Source organism: Hyperoodon ampullatus, assembly GCF_949752795.1.
Source record: "Hyperoodon ampullatus genome assembly, chromosome: 17".
NCBI classification, from domain to species: Eukaryota; Metazoa; Chordata; class Mammalia; order Artiodactyla; family Ziphiidae; genus Hyperoodon; species Hyperoodon ampullatus.
The window spans coordinates 14,199,301-14,223,027 of NC_136930.1; the positions used below are offsets into that span (position 1 = coordinate 14,199,301).

Below are 23,727 nucleotides of genomic sequence, written 5' to 3' on the forward strand. Positions count from 1 at the left end.
AATTTTAACGTTAAAAAAATCTTTGTATACATTTATAAAATTAGTACAAAATGAACTTTAAAAACTATCTCATAGAAGAACGGGTCTAGAAAAGCTGTGAATGCTCTCAGAAGAATGAAACCAATCAAAGCATGTTCATGCTTCACTTGCATCTAAAGACGCAACAAATCTGAGGCTGCAATTTGAGTTCAGGGGCACCGCCTTGACTCTCATCAATGACTCAAAATCAGTGGTTGAAGAGAGGTGGCAAATATTTGGTTAATTAGAAAGCAATAAAAATTACAGTCTATTTTTAAAAATCACACCCCAACCTAATCTCCTTATCTTTTCAAGACACAGAAAAAAAGTATTGGGTTGGCCAAAAATTCATTCAACCCAAACAAACTTTTTGGTCAACCCAGTATCTTGATTATTCTCCAGTGAAAAACAGAATAGAGTTTTCCAAGGCTATTTCCGTTGTAAAGACAAACGAATGGCTAACTCTTCATAATTCTGCACACAAAGGGTGGGATCCCAGGAAAGCCAAGGTGATGCTGAGAGACCACAGTGCTCTAAAAACAAATGTTGTTGACCATGGTTTGGTAGCAAAGTAGAATCTTAGACTATCATTTCTCCAGAAATAGTTAAAAAAAAAACACCCACAAACTGACCGGAAATTATGAGAATAGAATATGCCTATTATAGTATTTCAATAAAAATCACATATGCACATTTATATACTCCAAGGAGTACAAGACTCCAGCCTCCTCGCTCTTACTGTTTGCATGTCTTCAAGCAAGTTATTTAAACCTCTCTGGACCTTTGTTTCCTTATCTGGAAAATGGGCATAATCAATAATACCTACTGCATAGGCATTAGTTACATGGATTAAATGATGTTTTACATATAAAAATACTTAGCATCTTCTACTTAGCAAACACTCAACAAATATTATCAGTCATTTTATTACCATCACTATTATTACAGAGGTTTCATTCTCAGACCTGCCCAAGATGCAGGACTTCAAATGTAAGGTGCTGTCATCATCATCATAAATAATTTTATTTCCTAGAATACATGATTGAGTTATATATTTCCATTTATACTGCTGTACCTACTGAAGTTAGGTAAGCTCTGGAACAAATCATTATTTACTCCTTCATTTGATCCTGACAACAACACTGACACAGAGAGAGGGGAGATATTATCCTCATCAGACAGATAAAGTTCAGTTTCAGCTGAAGTTCAGGGAGTTAAGTGACCTGCCCAAAGTCACAGAGTTGGTGACCAGCAGGGCAGGGTTCATGACCGCTCCATCTAACTCCTCCTGCAGGGCTTTTCCCACTATTTCAGGCTTTTCCAAAATATCAACTTCATAACATTTCATTTCATTCAATAAATGTGACCCTAAGTGAGTCAGCAGAAAGACCATAAACAGGGAGGGTGCAGCGTGACCACAGATCCACTGTTGCACAGAAACGAACACCAGTGGGCTGAAGGTGTTTTAGTGACACACTCATGAGTGTCACCACCTCCTCTCAGGGCACAGGGGCCCCCAATGTGATGACGAGACAAGCCCAGTGGTGCTGAAGGTGCCCCCACAGCAACACCTGAAAGCATTCATCTCTCCACCACCGCCCAGCCCACCTCCCACCTGCTTGCCTTTAGAGCCCTCTCATGTCTGTTCGAGGAAAGCTTTTTTGGGGCCGGGGGTGCTGGCTGGAGCCAGAACAAGCCTCAGCCTTCCCTGCTCTTTGCCTTTGTTCAAGTCAGTCCTGCACAGAGAGCAAACGCCTTTCCTCCAAACTCCAAACGGTCCAATTCGACTTCTCCTTAAAAGCCTGGTTAAAAGCCATTTCTGCCATGACATGCAGCTCAACATCGCCACGCCGCCAGCCAAAATAATCTCTGTAGCCCACAGCTTCCATTCATTTATTTAAACAGCTTTTTCTAAACTTATTTTGTAAGCTGTCTCTCTCCTCTTTGATCTGTAAGCAACTTAAGGTCCAGGTTTGAGCCTTTATATCTGCCCCACCCCGTGTCCACCCACCTACACACACACACACACACACAACACACACAACACACGCACAACACACAATACACTCAACACATACACAATACACACAACACACGCAACACTCAACACACAATACACTCAACACACAACACACACACAACACACACAGGCAACACACACCACACACACACAGCACAGCACCATGCCCAGGGTCGGTATTCAATGGCTATGAGAGAGGGCGAGTGAGCAAAGGCCCATCTTTGATACACGTATGGAGCTTCATCTCTACCATATGATACACGTACGGAGCTTCATCTCTACCATATGATACACGTACGGAGCTTCATCTCTACCATATGATACACGTACGGAGCTTCATCTCTACCATATGATACACGTACGGAGCTTCATCTCTACCATATGATACACGTACGGAGCTTCATCTCTACCACTATAACACAACACAAGAAAACTGCTATGGAGGGTCAGGTAATTTTTTTAAATGAAGAAAGAACTTTAACTTGAAAACTTTGTCAGAGGAGAAATTTAAACTATTTTTAAATTCATCTTCAGATACACTTCCTAATTCTCCATGTCACTTATGTGCATGGAACGGGGTTTAAATACAAAAGATTAAATGAAATAAGTCCTTAAAAAATACAAATCTCTGCTTAGAGAGTAAGAAGGATTCAATTGATACAAATTCAAAAAATCAAGGTAAGTTTTAAAAAGAAGTATCGTCCCTGTTTAAGTTTACTGTAATATGACAGGCCACCCTCTACTCTTAATCAATCTGAGTATCTCTTGACTATTATTATTTGTTATCTGTCTGGAAAGGAAGGAAAAAGTACGTGAGCTGGAAATGAAAGGCCTTTTATCAAAACACCAAAGGCTACCAAACATTGTATAAATTGCATTGGCAAATGATCAAAAACAAAAAAAGCTCCTGATGACAAAACCAGAATGGCATTGGCACTGTGTGATACTGCTTCTTTTTAACCCGGATGTTGGAACGTGGGATGAACAAATTCCGTGATTTCGTTTTATTCAATCGTTTACCCTCTTCACCAAGAAGGCCACACTCAGTGACCACTGCCTTGACCACATCACTGTGGAACTCTGCAGCCAAAGACCCCAGGTCCACAGAAAGTTGTCTATCTAGCCTCTGCCTCAACCAGTCATTAAGAGATGGCCTTGGTCAATATGGGTTCAATACGCATCAGCTCGACCCAGCTCAGCACTGGACCACAGCCTGGTAACTCTCGAGGTCCAAATGGTGCATCTGGAGGGAGATGGGATGATCCAGAAGGTTCTGCTCCCTAGCCTGGCTGGAACAGGGACTCACAGGCTGGACTAGCAGTGATTCCTGATGTGTGTCCTGAAGAACACTATTCCTGAGAAAGAATGCCTTAAAGAAATCAGATTTCATGGTCAAATAAATTTGGGAGAGACTGTACTTTGAACTTTCCTTTGGGAGTTTCACAATGCACATTGGTATATTAAGGGTTATGAAAAGTCCAGCAGCAAAGGACTCTGTAATGCTTTGTTTAACTCAACAAGCCCCTAATTTATTTGACTATGAACCTTCTCTCCAGTAACACCTCTAATATTGAAACTTAGTGTGGGAAATACTGAGACCACATTTGACAGTTACATGGCTTCAGATCTAACAACAAGACAACTCACGGTTTCCCTGACCAAGAATTGTTGCTCAACAAAGGTTAGTGTAAGAATTAAACAAAAAATGGGATGTTCAGGATTTCTGACAACCAAATTATAATGTAATCTGTAAATTTTACCTTAATATAAGCAAAACATATATTATTTAAAACCAACAAAAAAAAACAGATTTATAGGTGTCAATTACAATGTCCACAGCAGTATACTCTCTATAAAAAGATTTGCTATCATGGACCCACAACCCAGTATGTATGTCTTTTTATGGGTAAAATGAAATAGAGAACAAAATGATTACCCAAATAGTTCAACTTCTCTTTCTATACAATAATATAATTTTGTCCGCTAATTTTCAGATAATCCAAGCTTGCTGGGTTTGAATGTGGAAGTGGAGGAGAAAAGTGGGAGCCGGCCATTGCAAAAGCTCTTGTAATTCTCCACTTAACCACTTAAATATACTTTATTAATAAATTGAGCCTTAGGTAGATACAGTCATTTGACCATCTTTGAAATCACTAAGGAAACATCCAGGATATTACATGATATAATACACTGAAAATCCCAATATCTGAGAATTCATGTTCCCACATTTCTGAGCACCCAATTTACTATGGAAAAAAAAGATTTGAGCACAAAGTATTATGGGTCTATGTACCAACATAAAACATCATCTAAAACAAAATTCAAAGATTGCCTTTCTAACTTCAAGCACCTCCAGTAATGCAATTAAAACCTGTTCACATTTATGAATGGAAAATCCATGAAAATGATCTATATTTCAGATCATCAATTTTTTAAAATTTAACACTTTCAGACTCATGTCAGACCATGAAAAGATTTATTCAGATTTAAGTTTGCCCATTTCATTCTTTTGAACTGAGAACCGTAAAAACACAAATATGCAAAGTTCTCCCTTTTCCAAAACACAGTTGGTGAAAATGTTACACTTTAGTACAACCTGAATCGAAGAGAAAACATTCAAAGACTTCCTCCTCCTAAAACCTGAGGTGGGGGAAGGTTGCTGTTCACGAACTTGAATTTAACACCTTGATGTTAGAACGAACTTTCTCTTTACTCATTGCATTTTAGTTTAGTGGTCAAAAATGATCATGGTTTCAAGGAGTTCTAACGGCAGTGCCTTACCAGTGTAGATGCTGGCATTGGAAGCTGGAATACCAAACTGTGACTCGATGAACTTGGGAATGAAGGTAATGAAAGCAGTTACAATGGCACTCTCAGCTGTGTATGACAAACTCACAAAAAGGAATGTCATGTTGCTTAAGATCCTGACAGCTGCTCTTGGTAGGTCTATAAAATGACAAAAATGACAAATGAATGTTATAAACAAGGGATGGAGAAGAAAAGAAAATTGAATTGCTTTTGAAATGAACTGGAAATAGCCATTCAGCAATATAGGAAAAATTGATGACTGATTAGAACGCATCCCCTTTATTAAATAGATTTGGGTTTTTTTTTAGTTTTTCAACTAGGATAAGGAAATTTAATAAAGAATCTAAAAACATACCCATACACAAATATCCTTATAAGAAATACCCCAAACCTATGACTCCTGTTTCAAAAACTGCTTAAAATAAATGATTTGCATTTTTTATTGACTGAAATAATGGTATTCTTTGTTAAGACCCTGAAGTCTACTAAATGTATAAAGTACCTGCAATATAGTCCTAAATTATAGTTTCCACTTCACCTAACTAACACTTCCCTGAGTAGGCGCACTTCTGAGATGCCAGCTCTCTGGCCTGACACCCACAGCAGAGGAATTGGTACATGATATGGGACATCTGTTCTTCCAGCCTCATTACGAAACAGGAAATAATACAGCTAAAAAGGCATAAGGGATAAGGCCACCAGGTCAGACATTCCCAGGGACTTTGGATTGGGGAACAAACAGAAATGATCTCCAAAGGAGCCAGACAGCCCAGAGGTACGGGCTCCATCCCTATCCAGCCACCTCTCAAGGAAGAGAGAAAAGTCCCATTTTTGAATCTAGGCATTTATTTCACAGAACTTGCCATATATATGCTTCAGGATGTATGTGCATTTTCATTACAGCATTATTTATAAGAGCAAAAATTTAGGGGAAAAAAATAAATGTCCATCAATGGGAAACGTTTACATAAATTATGGCACAGCCATGTAATGAAATACTATGTAGTAGTTAAAAATGAAATGGAGCTTTATGTACTAGCATAAAAGGAACTCCAAGAAATATTTTTGTTAATGAATAAAGCAAGCTGCTGCAGAAATATACATATGCCTGTGTACATAAATATATATATAATATTTAGGTAAAAAACAAACTAAAACAATGGATTTATATATGGTAGAAGGTATACATTTCAATATATATAATGCCAAGAAATGCTGTGAATGGGAGTAAGACTGGGAAAGAGAAATAAAAAAAGATTCTTGTGTATATACTTTTGTATAGTTTGCATGTTTGTAATGTGAATTAACTCATGTGTGTGATCTTTACATATCTTCATGGAAAAGGTGAGCTGCATTACTTCTGACATGTACAGTCTCTCAGTTTTCAGAACAGTTAACCCCTTATGCGACAACAGGGTCTTTCTTATCTCTGTGCTATTAACTGTATTCCCCACAAGTCCAATCGGCAAATGTCAAGCTCGTCCATTGAGTCTTGAGATTAATCCCCTCTTGGAGGAAGCTGTCACAGCCCCTCCAAACAGACGGAAGTGCTCCTTCTCTGTGCTCCCACTACACGCTGCTCCTGTCCATCCACGCTCATCAGTTCTTTTGTAGCTGCACATGTTTTCCCATCTGCTTCTTTCAAGAGAATGTAAATGCCATGAAGGCAGGACCTTGGTATATCTTTGTATGCCCAGCTCCTGGCACAGATCTGGCATTCAGTGGGCACTCAAAAAATATTCCTGGAATGTATTTATTTATTAACATTTTTTATTACATCATGGCAATAATTTGTACTAAAACAATATCCATATACTTATGAGAAAATGAAGTCTGTTCCAAGGATGCCTGATTTCCTCCTGGGGAGAGAGTTAGGTATTAAGGAAGCATATGTCATAAAATTAAGGGTAGTCCATGTGGTGGTGGACTTAGCAAAACCACAGAAAAATGTGAAGGACCAAATAGATCATCTTTTTTAAAGTGAGGCTCTTTAAAGCTAAAGAATCCTAAAGGGATGTAGATAAGATTATAAACTAAAAATCCCATTAAAAGAAAAACTAAAATGTGAACAAAAGAACAAGGCAGAGATATACAATATTGGCTTTATCCAGCCTATCTGGGAGAGAAATAGTTTGTATGCTTGAATTTTTCAGATAACTGGGCGATTGCCTTTTTAAGCGATAGAGCTTTGAATATTTCCTATGTATTAACTGATATTACTGGAAATCCACAGCATAATTTGACATGTTCTTCAAGATTCAAACTCATAATTATGAATAATAATATCTATATGCTAATTTGTTTTACCATATGTGTATATTTTTTATACAGCAGGTTCTTATTAGTCATCAATTTTATACACATCAGTGTATACATGTCAATCCCAATCTCCCAATTCATCACACCACCACCACCACCCACCGCCACTTCCCCCCTTGGTTTCCATACATTTGCTCTCTACATCTATGTCTCAATTTCTGCCCTGCAAACCAGTTCATCTGTACGATTTTTCTAGGTTCCACATATATGCGTTAATATACGATGTTTGTTTTTCTCTTTCTGACTTACTTCACTCTGTATGACAGTCTCTAGATCCATCCACGTCTCAACAAATGACCCAATTTCGTTGCTTTTTATGGCTGAGTAATATTCCATTGTATATATGTACCACATCTTCTTTATCCATTCGTCTGTCAACAGGCATTTAGGTTGCTTCCATGACCTGGCTATTGTAGAGAGTGCTGCAGTGAACATTGGGGTGTATGTGTCTTTTTGAATTATGGTTTTCTCTTGGTATATGCCCAGTAGTGGGATTGCTGTACCATATGGTAATTCTATTTTTAGTTTGTTAAGGAACCTCCATATTGTTTTCCATAGTGGCTGTATCATTTACATTCCCACCAACAGTGCAAGAGGGTTCCCTTTTCTCCACACCCTCCCCAACATTTGTTGTTTGTAGATTTTCTGATGATGCCCATTCTAACTGGGGTGAGGTGATACCTCATTGTAGTTTTGATTTGCATTTCTCTAATAATTAGTGATGTTCAGCAGATTTTCATGTGCTTCTTGGCCATCCATATGTCTTCTTTGGAGAAATGTCTATTTAGGTCTTCTGCCCATTTTTGGATTGGGTTGTTTGTTTTTTTAATATTGAGCTGCATGAGCTGTTTATATATTTTGGAGATTAATCCTTTGTCCGTTGATTCATTTGCAAATATTTTCTCCCATTCTGAGGGTTGTCTTTTCATTTTGTTTATGGTTTTCTTTGCTGTGCAAAACTTTTAAGTTTCATTAGGTCCCATTTGTTTATTTTTGTTTTTATTTCCATTACTCTAGGAGGTGGATCAGAAAAGATTTTGCTGTGATTTATGTCAAAGAGTGTTCTTCCTATGTTTTCCTCTAAGAGTTTTATAGTGTCTGGTCTTACCTTTAGGTCTCTAATCCATTTTGAGTTTATTTTTGTGTATGGTGTTAGGGAGTGCTCTAATTTCATTCTTTTACATGTAGCTGTCCAGTCTTCCCAGAACCACTTATTGAAGAGACTGTTTGTCTCCATTGTATATCCTTGCCTACTTTGTCATAGATTAGTTGACCATAGGTGCATGGGTTTACCTCTGGGGTTTCTATCTTGTTCCATTGATCTATGTTTCTGTTTTTGTGCCAGTACCATATTGTCTTGATTACTATAGCTTTATAGTATAGTCTGAAGTCAGGGAGACTGATTCCTCCAGCTCCGTTTTTTTTTTCGCTCAAGACTGCTTTGGCTATTCGGGGTCTTTTGTGTCTCCATACATATTTTAAGATTTTTTGTTCTAATTCCGTAAAAAATGCCATTGGTAATTTGATAGGGATTGCATTGAATCCATAGATTGCTTTGGGTAGTATAGTCATTTTCACAATATTGATTCTTCCAATCCAAGAACATGGTATATCTCTCCATCTGTTTGTATCATCTTTAATTTCTTTCATCAGTGTCTTATAGTTTTCTGCATACAGGTCTTTTGTCTCCTTAGGTAGGTTTATTCCTAGGTATTTTATTCTTTTTGTTGCAATGGTAAATGGGAGTGTTTCCTTAATTTCTCTTTCAGATTTTTCATCATTAGTGTATAGGAATGCAAGAGATTTCTGTGCATTAGTTTTGTATCCTGCAACTTTACCAAATTCATTAATTAGCTCTAGTAGTTTTCTGGTGGCATCTGTAGGATTCTCTACATATAGTATCATGTCATCTGCAAACAGTGACAGTTTTACTTCTTCTTTTCCAATTTGTATTCCTTTTATTTCTTTTTCTTCCCTGATTGCCATGGCTAGGACTTCCAAAACTATGTTGAATAATACTGGCGAGAGTCGACATCCTTGTCTTGTTCCTGATCTTAGAAGAAATGCTTTCAGTTTTTCACCATTGAGAATGATGTTTGCTGTGGGTTTGTCGTATATGGCCTTTATTATGTTGAGGTAGTTTCCCTCTATGCCCACTTTCTGGAGAGTTTTTATCATAAATGGGTGTTGAATTTTGTCAAAAGCTCTTTCTGCATCTATTGAGATGATCATATGGTTTTTCTTCTTCAATTTGTTAATGTGGTGTATCACATTGATTGATTTGCATATATTGAAGAATCCTTGCATCCCTGGGATAAATCCCACTTGATCATGGTGTATGACCCATTTAATGTGTTGTTGGATTCTGTTTGCTAGTATTTTGTTGAGGATTTTTGCATCTATATTCATCAGTGATATTGGTCTGTAATTTTTTTTTGTAGTATCTTTGTCTGGTTTTGGTATCAGGGTGATGGTGGCCTCATAGAATGAGTTTGGGAGTGTTCCTTCCTCTGCAATTTTTGGAAGAGTTTGAGAAGGATGGATGTTAGCTCTTCTCTAAATGTTTGACAGAATTCACCTGTGAAGCCATCTGGTCCTGGACTTTTGTTTGTTGGAATATTTTTAAGCACAGTTTCAAATTCATTGCTTGTGATTGGTCTGTTCATATTTTCTATTTCTTCCTGGTTCAGTCTTGGAAGGTTATACCTTTCTAAGAATTTGTCATTTCTTCCAGCTTGTCCATTTTATTGGCATAGAGTTGCTTGTAGCAGTCTCTTAGGATGCTTTGTATTTCTGCGGTGTCTGTTGTAACTTCTCCTTTTTCATTTCTAATTTTATTTATTTGAGTCCTCTCCCTCTTTTTCTTGATGAGTCTGGCTAATGGTTTATCAATTTTGTTTATCTTCTCAAAGAACCAGCTTTTAGTTTTATTGATCTTTGCTATTGTTTTCTTTGTTCCTTTTTCATTTATTTTTGCTCTGATCTTTATGATTTCTTTCCTTCTGCTAACTTTGGGCTTTGTTTGTTCTTCTTTCTCTAGTTCCTTTAGGTGTAAGCTTAATTGTTTATTTGAGATTTTTCTTGTTTCTTGAGGTAGGCTTTTATAGCTATAAACTTCCCTATTAGAACTGCTTTTGCTGCATTCCATAGGTTTTGGATATTCATGTTTCATTGTCATTTGTCTCTAGGCATTTTTTGATTCCCTCTTTGATTTCTTCAGTGATCTCTTGGTTATTTAGTAACGTATTGTTTAGCCTCCATGTGTTTGTGTTTTTTACGGTTTTTTCCCTGTAATTCATTTCTAATCTCATAGCGTTTTGGTCAGAAAAGATGCTTGATATGATTTCAATTTTCTTATATTTACTGAGGCTTGATTTGTGACCCAAGATGTGATCTATCCTGGAGAATGTTCCATGCGCACTTGAGAAGAAAGTGTAATCTGCTGTTTTTGGATGGAATGTCCTATAAATATCAATTAAATCTATCTGGTCTATTGTGTCATTTAAAGCTTCTGTTTCTTTATTTATTTTCATTTTGGATGATCTGTCCATTGGTGTAAGTGAGGTGTTCAAGTCCCCCACTATTATTGTGTTGCTGTCGATTTCCTATTTTATAGCTGCTAGCAGTTGCCTTATGTATTGAGGTGCTCCTATGTTGGGTGCATATATATTTAAAATTGTTATATCTTCCTCTTGGATTGATCCCCTGATCATTATGTAGTGCCCTTCTTTGTCTCTTGTAACATTCTTTATTTTAAAGTCTATTTTATCTGATATGAGTATTGCTACTCCAGCTTTCTTTTGATTTCCATTTGCATGGAATATCTTTTTCCATCCCCTCACTTTCAGTCTGAATGTGTCCCTAGGTCTGAAGTGGGTCTCTTGTAGACAGCATATATATGGGTCTTGTTTTTGTATCCATTCAGCGAGCCTGTGTCTTTTGGTTGGAGCATTTAATCCATTCACGTTTAGGGTAATTATTGATATGTATGTTCCTACTACCATTTTCTTAATTGTTTTGGGTTTGTTTTTGTAGGTCCTTTTCTTCTCTTGTGTTTCCCACTTAGAGAAGTTCCTTTAGCATTTGTTGTAGAGCTGTTTTGGTGGTGCTGAATTCTCTTAGCTTTTGCTTGTCTGTAAAGCTTTTGATTTCTCCATCGAATCTGAATGAGATCCTTGCCGGATAGAGTAATCTTGGTCCTAAGTTCTTCCCTTTCATCACTTTAAGTATATCATGCTACTCCCTTCTGGCTTGTAGAGTTTCTGCTGAAAAATCAGCTGTTAACCTTATGGGAGTTCCCTTGTATGTTATTTGTTATTTTTCCCTTGCTGCTTTTAATAATTTTTCTTTGTCTTTAATTTTTGCCAATTTGATTACTATGTGTCTCAGCATGTTTCTCCTTGGGTTTATCCTGTATGGGACTCTCTGCACTTCCTGGACTTGGGTGGCTATTTCCTTTCCCATATTAGGAAAGTTTTCAACTATAATCTCTTCAAATATTTTCTCAGCTCCTTCCTCTCTCTCTTCTCCTTCTGGGACCCCTATAATGTGAATGTTGTTGCATTTAATGTTGTCCCAGAGGTCTCTTAGGCTGTCTTCATTTCTTTTCATTCTTTTTTCTTTATTCTGCTCTGCAGCAGTGAATTCCACCATCCTGTCTTCCAGGTCACTTACCTGTTCTTCTGCCTGTTATTCTGCTATTGATTCCTTCCAGTGTAGTTTTCATTTCAGTTATTGTATTGTTCATCCCTGTTTGTTTGTTCTTTAATTCTTTTAGGTCTTTGTTAAACATTTCTTGCATCTTCTCGATCTTTGCCTCCATTCTTTTTCCAAGGTCCTGGATCATCTTCACTATCATTATTCTGAAATCTTTTTCTGGAAGATTGCCTATCTCCACTTCATTTAGTTGTTTTTCTGGGGTTTTATCTTGTTCCTTCATTTGGTACATAGCCCTCTGCCTTTTCATCTTGTCTATCTTTCTGTGAATGTGGGTTTTGTTCCACAGGCTGCAGGATTGTAGTGCTTCTTGCTTCTGCTCTAGCATATTTTTTAACTTTCCATTTATGTTCTGATCTTTTTCTGGTTGCAAGAAAATTCCTTCCCCATGATATGTTGTTTGTATTTGTTTTGACCTGCTGATATCTTATTTCCACATCCACTTTAAGTTCTTCTACAGAGCCCTTTTAAAGTAGACATAAGCTTTCAATCTTGTTCTTTTGTCATCCATTTTTTAATTTATTTTTATTTTTATTTTTCTTAAACTTTTAAATTTATTCTCGGCCGTGTTGGGTCTTCGTTGCTGCATGCAGGCTTTCTCAGCTTGTGGCGAGCAGAGGTTACTCTTCAGTGTGGTCTGTGGGCTTCTCACTGTGGTGGCTTCTCTTGTTGTGGAGCACGGGCTCTAGGGGTGCAGGCTTCAGTAGTTGCATCACGCAGGCTCAGTAGTTGTGGTGCATGGGCTTCAGTAGTTGTGGCACACGGGCTCAGTAGTTGTGGCTTGTGGGCTCTAGAGCACAGGCTCACTGGTTGTGGTGCACGGGCTGAGTTGTTCTGTGGCATGTGGGGTCTTCCCAGACCAGGGATTGAACCCGTGTCCCTTGCATTGGCAGGCAGATTCTTAATCACTGCGCCACCAGGGAAGTCCCGGTCATCCATTTTTTTAAAATAAATTAGCACTTAATAAAATTAACTTTTCTGTTCATGTATGGTTTGGGGAGGTGGTGGTTACTTTTGTTTATTTTTTTAAATTGTTATTGGAGTATAGCATGTTTTTAATTTAAACTGAGAGTGGGATGAGGGGTAGTGTTTGGTTTATTATTATACAAAAGAGATGAATTATTATTACTATAAAGTTGTTGACTAGATTTTATTACCTGGAAACTTACATTTATACCCAGGTATAAATTATAAACATTAAGGGCTTCCCTGGTGGCGCAGTGGTTGAGAGTCCGCCTGCCGACGCAGGGGACACGGGTTCGTGCCCCCGTCTGGGAAGATCCCACATGCCACGGAGCGGCTGGGTCCGTGAGCCATGGCCGCTGAGCCTGCGCGTCCGGAGCCTGTGCTCCGCAACAGGAGAGGCCACAACAGTGAGAGGCCCGCGTACCGCAAAAAAAAAAAAAATTAAATAAAAATTATAAACATTAAGTACCAACCAAACATACTGACCCCTCTTAATACTTTTTATAATTTTCCTGACATAGGTATTTTTGGAAATAATATCTCTTCTTGTGGAAAAAAAAAAGGATTTATCTGAAGTTTAGTGCCCATTCAGTTTATTTTCCTTACATTTAAATTAAAATAAACACCTTTTTAAAAATAATTTTTTGAGGTGAAGTTCACATAACATAAATTTAACTATTTTACAGTCAACAATTCAGTGACATTTAGTACATTCACAACGGTATGCAATCACCACCTCTGTCCAGTTTCAAAATATACTTTTTTTATTATAAAAAAATTTAATCATTTATGTTCAGGGATGAGGTTGGAATTCACCTTTATTTTATTTTTTATATTTTTAAATACTTTCTAAATTTTCAACCATGAACATGAACTGCTTTTATATTCCACCCACTCCCCCCCAAAAAAACTTCAAATTTAAAAGGATGCAGCAATATGTCATCCTCCTAGAGAAGTCTTCCCTGACTCAGGCCGCTAACTTAGGAATTCCTTCCTCCTTTTTCTTCAACTTCCTCAGAAGGTATATACCTCCATTTTAAGACTTACATTTTATTATACCTATTTTCATTTCTAGCTCCCTTTGAGGCAAGGACTGTAACTTTTCATATATGTATCCTGAATTCTTCATCCTGTAGTAGTTGCTTAATAAAGATATTTGTGAAAGAGGAAAAGAAGCAAAGAAAGAGAAATTTTCTTAAGATAGACATTGCCAGACATCTACCTCAATAATTAGAATGATACTTGGGAACCAGTCTAGTCCTTTCCTGAAAGTCTTAGGTAATGCCAATTTCTTAAATCAAAGTAAAATTTGAGGGAAGTATCAACAGAACAAGCAAAGAAAGGTGGCTTAAGTGAACTAAGTCAAACCAGGCACAGAATTCCCATTGGGCAAAGACAAGGAGACCATGGGTAAAACTGGAAGCACCAGAGTGGGGGGGTCACTGTTACGTACAATGTGGAGATCTTTATAAAATAACATGATTCCAAAATACAGGGCTGAACCTAAGCCTCAGCCTCAAGGGCTTGGGAAAGGCCCTCCAGAGGATGGGGAGAGGGAAAGTGGTGGAAAGAAAGGCAGTGGGAGCTCCATATAATAATTATAGTGGAATCGGGCCAGGTAAGAGTGTACCTCTGGCTGTAATACAGAAGCTTCTTTTTTCCCATCAGCTTTATATTAATCACTTTTTCCCTGTATTTTATAATGTTTTGACATCTTAAGAAGCTTGCTGGCTGGGGAGAGACTGGACTACCAGTGCGTAGATATAGCAAGGGCTCGGCTGGGAGCACATCTTTTATATGGAAACCAACCAATCCTGAGTTTATATGATCAGCCACCTTGTTATCTAACTCTCACACACCAAGCCAGTATTTCCTCTGCCCTAAACTACCCAGACAACTAGAAACCAGCCCTACAGCCAGAGTCTGCTGGAATCACTCAGACTAGACAGTGGTAAGCTGTTTACTCTGTCCTGCCTTGTCTTTCCCATGGAAACCCCAGTAAGGGCTCTGGCCTTGGCTTTCCCCTCACTCCTGTCTTTTGTTTCCTGACCAGAACCTGGTGCTTCCCCTGTGGCCCCATATGGCATGGTATGCCCCTTCTCTTGGGAGAAATGTAAGTAATAAATTCTTCTTTCAATGGCATTGACCTCTCCATACCATCACTCAGTCACCTCCATAAATTAAAATCCTGGAATCGCTTTCTTTAACATCTCTCCACGAAATTTCCTTTACCTCCAATCTTTTAGTTCTTATTATTTATATACTTTTAAGCCTTCAGATGCATCAAAAAGCTGGTGGAAACATACCATCACCATGCAGTGAAAACCTCAATAACCTCCTTTATGGCCTGTAAATCTTGCACCCTCCTGTATATCTCATGGACATGTAGCAGATACAACTTTACGATGTGTATTACAAAGGAGCATCGAACTATTTTTAGTCATGTCTTCCTGTAAAAGCAAAACCAAAGTTGCTCTTCCTATGTAACATGGACAACACAGGATCCCAAGTGTCCCCATTTCCTGCCCATTTTCTTTGGAACTAATGATGTCCCTGGGTTCCCCAATCACAAGTCCCCATTAAAGTATTCCAGTTTCTTCCCCCACCCCATAGCATACTGACAAATGGCATTCCTTGTTTGCCAATAAAAGAGCAGAAGGAACTGGATGACCCTGGCACCCCACAGTCACCTCTGGGTGAGCACACAGAGCTCCTGAACCACTTACCTGCCGACAGTGGACAGAAACGACGGCCACTGGGGCCCAAAATACATTATTAGTGGTTACTGGCCACAGTACAATCCTGCTTGTTTAAATCTAATGAGTATTTATATACATTTCTAAGTAGCTACTACTCTGATGAGTAGTAGTCCCACAGTTCATTTGCACTGAGTATTTGAAAAGTGTTTTCTTTTTTAGCAATTCTTTGCCATGCCTGTTACCATCTACATGTTGCCTCTTAAGCTGAAGGTACAACAAAATAAATGTAAAAGAGAAATGAAACAAAGAAATAGATATAGAGAAGATGAGATGAATGGATAAAGAAGATGTGGCATATGTTTACAATGGAACACTACTCAGCCATGAAAAAGAATGTGATTCTGCCATTTGCAACATGGATGGACCTAGAGGGTATTATTCTTAGTAAAATAAGTCAGACGGAGAAAGACAAATACTCTGTAATCACTTATATGTGGAATCTAAAGAGTAAAACAAAAAAATGCATATAGCAAAACAGAAACAGACTTGCAGATACAGAGAACAAACCACTGGTTACCAGTGGGAATAGGAAAGGGGGCAGGGACAAAATAGGGATATGGGAGTAAGAGATACAAACTACTGTGTATAAAATAAATAAGCAACAAGGATATATTACGCAGCACAGGGAAATATAGCTATTATTTTGTAATAACTTTAAAAGGAGTATAATCTATAAAGATATTGAATCACTATATTGCACACACAAAACTAATGTAATATTGTAAATCAACTATATCAATACTTCAATTAAAAAAAGAAAAAGAAATTCATCATATTTCCTTGAAAAAAAAGAAATAGAGAAGATGTAAATAGAGCAGAACATCAAAGCCAGAGAAAAGAATTAAATATTTCTATGAGATTCTTCCTGGGCTTCAAATTTGACCCTCAGTTTCCTGGCCACCAAAGCAGAAAGTTGTATAATCATCACTAGCAGAAACATTCTAATTTCCTTGTGGACAACAATGCTTTTCTGAACTATGTTCTAGAGCAGTGATTCTCACAGTGTTGTCCTTGGACCATCAGCGTCAGTATCACCTGGGAACTTGTTAAAATGAATATTCTCAGGCCACACCTCAGGCTTCCTGAATCAGACACTCTGGGCTGGGGTCCAGCACTCTGGGTTTTCAGAAGCCCCCGTGGTGCTTCTTAGGTAGGCTAAGTGTGAGAACTCTGTTCTCAAGAAATAGGGTTTTATATAAAGGACACTGAGCAATGCTCTTATGGCAAATATGGGGAATTCAAGCAACAGCTTTCAAAAGAAGCTGCAAACCTAAAGCTAAAGTGCAATTCAACAAAAGAGCAAAGGCAAAACACAAGAGGCTAAGATGGCATGTCCCAGGCACGTGGCTTTTGGTGATCTCTCTTTGCTGAGTCAAGTATTGCCTCTAGCATATTCCATGCTATATCAGTTTTTAAAACACCTAGCAAAGAGCCACATGCAATGGTTCTTTGTTCTTAGGCAACTCAAATTCAGAATTTATTCCCTCCGCCCTTCTATTCCTCTCTCCATCATCTGAGGTTGAAACCCTGAAACTGACTTCGGTACCTCCCTCCCCATCATTCCAGTTGCCACATTCTATAAACACAACCTCTTCCTTCCCTCCTCATCATTCCATAATTCATTCTTCAAATATTTACTGAGTATCTACTAGATGGTGGGGATTTATCAGGGAACATGACAGACAAAAATTCCTTGCCTTCATGGAGCTTACTTTCTCATTACTGAGACTATAAATAAGATAAGTAAAATACAAAGTATACTACATAGTGATGAGTGCTAAGGAGAAAAACAAAGGAGAGAAAGAGATAAGCTTTGGAGAGGAAGGTAGAAATTTTTAAATATGGTGGCCAAGCAAGGCCTCATTGAAAAGGGAACATTTGAGAAATACCCTGAAGGAAGCGAGAGGATGTGTGAGAGAGCATTCCCCACATGGGAATTGCAAGTGCAAAGGCCCTGAGGTGAGAGTGTGCTGGCAGATTTGAGGACCAGTGATGAGCCCAATGTGGTTGAAGTAGAATGAACAAATGGGATTGCAAGAAGGATATGGGGGCAGGCAGGTAACCAGGGGTTAGACTGGGAGACCACAGAAGCTTTAAGCAGAGGAGTGGCATTTCAACAGGATCCTTCTGGCTGCAGAGTTGAAAGCAACTGAAAGGAGACAAGAAGGGAATTCCCTGGCAGTCCAGTGGTTAGGGCTCTGCATTTCCATTGCAGGGGGCACAGGTTAGATCCTGGTCAGGGAGCTAAGATCCCATCCTGGCATGGCCAAAAAACAAAAAACAAAAACAAAACCAATTTAGCATGCTACTGTCCTTTCCATCTGTACTAAGCAAAACCATCATCACCTCTCTCAGGCTCTGTCGCTGGCTTTCTAGCTGGGCGCCCTCCTTCCATTCCACTCCCTTCCCTCCCTAATCTACCTAACAGAGTGCTTGCCAAAGGCTGCTCAAACCTCCCCACTGCCCATGTGGGCCAAACTCAGTTAAGGTTAGAACTCTCTACGCACAATATGGTCCCACCTTACCCTCCCAACCTTACCTCCCAGGCTTCCACCATGCACATCCAACACACCAACCACAATACACTCGCTCAGCATTTTCAAATACATCCCCCCAGCCTGACCTTCTTGCCTTTGCCCTCTCTGACTGGAATGCCCACACCATCCCACCTCCACCTACTGATGTTCTCCCAGTCTTCCAAGGTCCATCACAAATCCCACCTCCTCCATGAAACCTTTCCTGATCCCTCAACTAGATGTTCCCTTGCCTGCCTCGGACTCTCACACCATCTTCCTTTTTGGCCATTAGCATATTTCCATCTGTACTTGTCCTGTCTCCCTCAATGGACTATAAGCTCTCTGAGGGCAAACCATGGCTCACTCATCTTCCGATCTGCCACAGCTTGGAGTACAGCAGCGTCTACAGAGTGAATAGTCATTGAATTAAATAATGACAACATCACCCTCTAGTGATCAATACTCTATAACTTCCAATACCCTCTAAATCAGTGCATCACCTCAGAGTAGCTATTTTACTTAGGATGATAAATATGTTCTACTTGAACACAAACAAAAGTCTAGCAGAGAAAGTCTGTTATACTTTATGCTAATTAATAATGCCAAGTAATGAAGCTTAAAAGGTTAAAAGTGGACACAAAAATAAACATTTTCTTACGATTAACTGCTACCAAAAGCTTTCTATTTAGGAAAATACCCAGTTAAAGTTAGAAGACTTTTAAAATGCTGGTCCTCAAACCTGAGGAAAATTGATCCACTTAAATATTTTAACTGTTTATTTTTATGGGTAAGATGCTGAAGCAATCAATGCTAATCTCTTTATGGGATGGTGACGCAGACACACTAAAAATTCTACTTTCTCCTTTGTGGTGTTTTAAAACAGTCTTATGCCTGCATAATTTATAATAAGAATCTAGAAACACTGAGTCAGATTTTCCCAATGTCTATCATTAAAATGTGGAGGCAGAGGGTAGAAAGTGTAGTGTATTTTCTTCCTGCATTCTCTGCAATAAAACTTCTCAAAGAGCACCATTCTGTATGGCCTAAATCATTTTTGTTTTTTAGGAACTAAAAAATACTAACTTGGCCACCTTTCCACCTTCTCTTTGAAGAAGCTAATATTGATGTACAGATTTCAAATATAAAATAAAGACTAAAAGGAGCCTTACTCCAAAAAACAGGACAAGGAAAAAGAAGATCTGCGAATCAAACTCAGATTTAACTCAAAATGAAATCTTAGCAACCACTCTTTCATTCAAGACCTAAATAATGAATCTCAGCTTTGTAATACAAATTATGTCAGTGATGGAATGATTCCCAGAGATTTAACTGATCTTTTTGAAAATCAGATTAAATATTAGACTGCCATTTCCTATAGGTGAAGGTATTAGAAACCAAAATGTGCAAGATATATATGAATTAATTTTAAATATTGTATTTGAACATTATTCCAATGTCATCAATATCACTTGAATAATTTTAAGCAAAACATTTTCACTTTATATTCCCATTTAAACAGGATTCCTTTCTTACAAAAGAAAGTGCCTCTGGAAGTTCCAGGTCTAGATACAATTAGAGAATCCAGTGCAAGTAGAAGTAATAAAATAAACCAGCTCTGCGTCCTAATCAGGAAGGTTCACTGCCAAAGTAAGATCAGTCATCATAATTAAGGCACAGAGTGAAAAAGCTGAGAATTTATCAGAAATACTGGCAAGAAAACCAGAATGAAAATGGATTTTATAAACCAACTACCCATCACTGTCAAAAGACTCCTCTTATTCTTTCCTCTAAAAGAAAATATCCTGAACCATCAAATTGAACATAGAAAAGATGGAGAGGAACAATCCTTAGCAGTACAAGAAGACATCCAATAAAATAGTACATAGGTTCAATTCTGAAAAATAATTTTAAAATCCCATGATGGCTTTTACCACTTTTGAACCTGCCTGCCTAAGTGAGCTTTCCCCCAAAAGCAGGAGTTGAGTTAAGGATTCAAGACCAAAGAGTTTATTTGGGAGATTCAGGAAACACTGGATGGGAGTGTGGACGTGATACACAGGAAGAAAGGGTGGCTTACAAAGGATGTAGAAACATACCTCAGGATTGTCTCACCCATGAGGGGATGGAGCTGGGATGTTTATCAGCCATTGGTTAAGATGGCTTTATGGGTGGGAGGCCAGGGTGTTAATTCTTTGGCACTTGAAGTCTGCAGGAGTCAAGCACTTTCCCAGACTACAGAGAAGACCTTCAGGCAAAAGAAGACCCACAGACCTCCAGGAGGTCCTCCACCTTGACAACGGGAAGGTCGCACAGTACAGATGGGGCACTGAAATCATTGTCCACACTGGCTCCTCCAAGGACTTCATTCCCATCAATGGTTGTGTCCACTGTTGGTATTTCATATCAGTCTTCTCTCTCCCTTTTCTCTACTATCCAACAGAGCATATATTCCACATTCGAGCCATCTACCTCTAAGCTATAAAATATACCATTTTAGCTTAGCCTTTATTTCCCCCCTTGAGTCTACTTTATATTCTCTGTAAATTAAAACTCTTAGTCTATTCCTATGTTGTCAATTTTTTAACATCAACTTTGCTCTCAACTGGGTTGTTTAAAAAAAAAAAGTCACTCCCTTGGTAGTATTATGGTCCACCATGCATGCATGAAAAATGATGGACTGGTCCACAGGGAAAGAGCTACCATCCAGAGAATCTTTTAGGTTATGAGAGCAGAAGAGGTAATTTTGGCAGTTCCAAAAGTACACATTGTCCCAAAATAATGAGGAGGGAGTGGGGAAGGCAAATCTAAAACTTAACTGGGAAGAAGCATTTCCAATGAAATGTCACTTCACTGCTTTGAACAAATATGGTCTTTAAAAATAGTCCAATCTAGCCATTAGGCTGCAGGGACAGTTCCATAATATATTGGTAACTTCCTTCTAGGCCTGAAAGGTTCCTCTTTGCCTTTACTGTGTACATAGTCAAAGTGAGATGATAATGTGCCTAGGTAAATTTACCCTAAAACAACCTTAACTGATGTAAGCACTTGATAAATATTATGCTTCATAAGTTAGAAAAATCAATTCAGAGAATTCAAGAAATAGGCAGGAACTAATGGGAATGTAGCATTATAGATTTCTTGGAATAAAGGGATTTATTGCCATTCAACAGAGGTATTGAATATGGAACAAAAATGGCTTGATTAAGACTAAGTTGTTTAGATTTGAGATTGCCTAATCTGGCTCTAATCAAGTCATTATTTTTAAGAGAGATAAACATGAAAAAAATAGACCAGTACACATCACTGAAACTCTCTGGACGTTTTTATGCTGGGTTTGGAGACCCATCCCCTGGTTGCCCTTCTCCATGGCCACTTTCAAGCTTTGACAGAGCCACTGTTGAACAAGATCCTTTCCTAGGGGTAAGTTTTATATTTATGTAAGGATCAGGCCACACTATCAAACCCACGGTTCCCTGAGACAAACCATCCATTGTATAATGCAATAATGACTTTAAAAATCAGACATCTCTAATTACAGTATGAAGTCTTCACCTTTAGATTCTAAATCAGTGCTTCTCAAACTATCTGTGACGAAGGACTATTTTTTAATTATTATTTCTAGTCTATGGTTACTGATACTTTTGCAAGATACATTAAAGATGAATTACTAGAAAATGAAAAATTTTAAACATACAAAAGTTAAGCCCAATTTATTATTGTTGTTATTAGATTCAACAGACACATAATTACTCTGTTAAAAATTTTTTTAAGCTTCTCAACATTTACTCTCAATTTCAGCCCATATTCTGTCACAGACCAGTAACTGCTGGTGGGCAGCAGTGACCGTGGACCAGACTTTGAGTAGCACTGATCTGAAGTGCCATGCACGTATTTATTCAAAAGATATACTTTACCTCTGACATCCTTTCCAAATCCTATAGAAGACACTTTTTTGTCCACTTCTTCACAATTGTTTGGTTTCTCCTTCATGACGTCATCGTCACCAGCAACATCAGCAGAGTATTTTTTCTTTCTCTTTTTCTTGTGTCGAGGAGGAAGCTTTTTTGGAAAAGTAAACATTGGGAATATCACAAGAAACATTGCAATGGCACAAAGGAGGAATCCACTCCACCTAAAAAATTGGGAAACGTGAATAGCATTTATGGCTTTGGTATTAGGAGTGTGAACAAATTAGCAAAGTAGAAGTTTGTGATGATAAATTTCTCCAGAGAAAACTTTTTACCTTCATCAAGTGCACAGCAGTCAGAAGTTAGACAACTTAAGAAAACAGAGTATGGAATCCTCCCTTTCTGTGGTATAAATGAGAAATCTACCCAGTAATTACGCTAGTATTATAATGACTATTACAATCAGCAGCCTGACTAGAATTTCATTCAATTCAAGTATTTTTGAGCACATATATGTTAGTTCTGTTAATTAACATTGTTAGTCCTACTACAGTGTGCATCTTATAATAAATCAATAGCCCATAAATTTAAGAGAAAAATAATATAGAGTCTATAGCATGCTTTCTGGACCAATATGGACACTTTTTTCTTAGAAGAAAACCATTCATATCTGGTATGAAATGTATTTCAAATTGCTGGTGGCATTCAAATATTTTTCTGCAAGCACTTAAGAATGTATTAACCCTTCTTAGCTGGCCTTCCCAAACTGAACCAAGTCTGAGCGGAGCTGAAGACATTTACACTCAATCTTTGCCTTCAAGAACTTACAATCTGCTTGTAAGCGAGCTAAAGATATAAGAAATGATTCCAAGCAATTCCAAGAAATGCAAGAATGTACACAATTGTTCGATCACGTGGTATAGAAGATGAATGTTATAAAAATTCAGAAGGGAAATCAATGTGTCAGACATAAAATTACTCTGTCAAATTTTTTTTTTAAGTTTCTCAACATTTACTCTCAATTTCAGCCCATACTCTGTCACAGACCAGTAACTGCTGGTGGGCAGCAGTGGCCGGGGACCACACTTCGAGTAGCACTGATCTGGAACTTGAGAAGCGGAACTTGAGCTATGTAGAATCGAGATTCTGTCTTTAGGCTCATCTGAGGTTGCCATGCTGAGGGAAGTAGGAAGCAAATACAGAGTAGATCTCTAATTCTAGGCCTGTATTAGGACATGTGTTAAGGCCTTGGGCTTCTTGCCTGCATAATTCCCCAAGGGCAATTTTTCAGTCCCTTTCAACCTTTTCTCAGCAAATAGAGGTCCCTGGTCCTGCCTAACAGGGTCACTAACTTTCCAACTAGGATTCCTCAACTCCAAACTCTGTCCTCAAAGTTTCCAAGTTCATAAACGCTCAGATTCTGGCCTCTGCATCAATACTTTCCCATCCATTGTTATCAGAATGCAAACAGCATTCTAAGCATTCATGTTGAATATAACCCAGTAAGAATACAGACCAACTGCAAAGTGAAAATTCATTTTTAGAAAATAAGTGTTTTTATTAAAATGCTGTTATCAGCTGCTAAAGGTCACAGCTTAACTGAGAGAATGATTCCTAGAACCAGTCATTAATAATCCAGTGTGCTATTTTCAAAGATACTTAACGTTATATCCAATTAAGATATTAAAGCAATCAGA

General features: G+C 38.2%; 1 protein-coding gene across 1 annotated transcript in view; it reads right to left on the bottom strand.

The window, feature by feature from the left end:
* Window positions 1–23,727, bottom strand: part of SLCO5A1 (solute carrier organic anion transporter family member 5A1) — a gene marked incomplete at both ends in the record, with an annotated part of 119,067 nt that overhangs the window by 44,136 nt on the left and 51,204 nt on the right. The window contains 2 exons of the mRNA XM_079722716.1: window positions 4,820–4,984; window positions 22,037–22,254. Of these exons, the coding sequence (XP_079578842.1) occupies window positions 4,820–4,984; window positions 22,037–22,254 (383 nt within the window). The remainder of the gene's footprint in view (window positions 1–4,819; window positions 4,985–22,036; window positions 22,255–23,727) is intronic.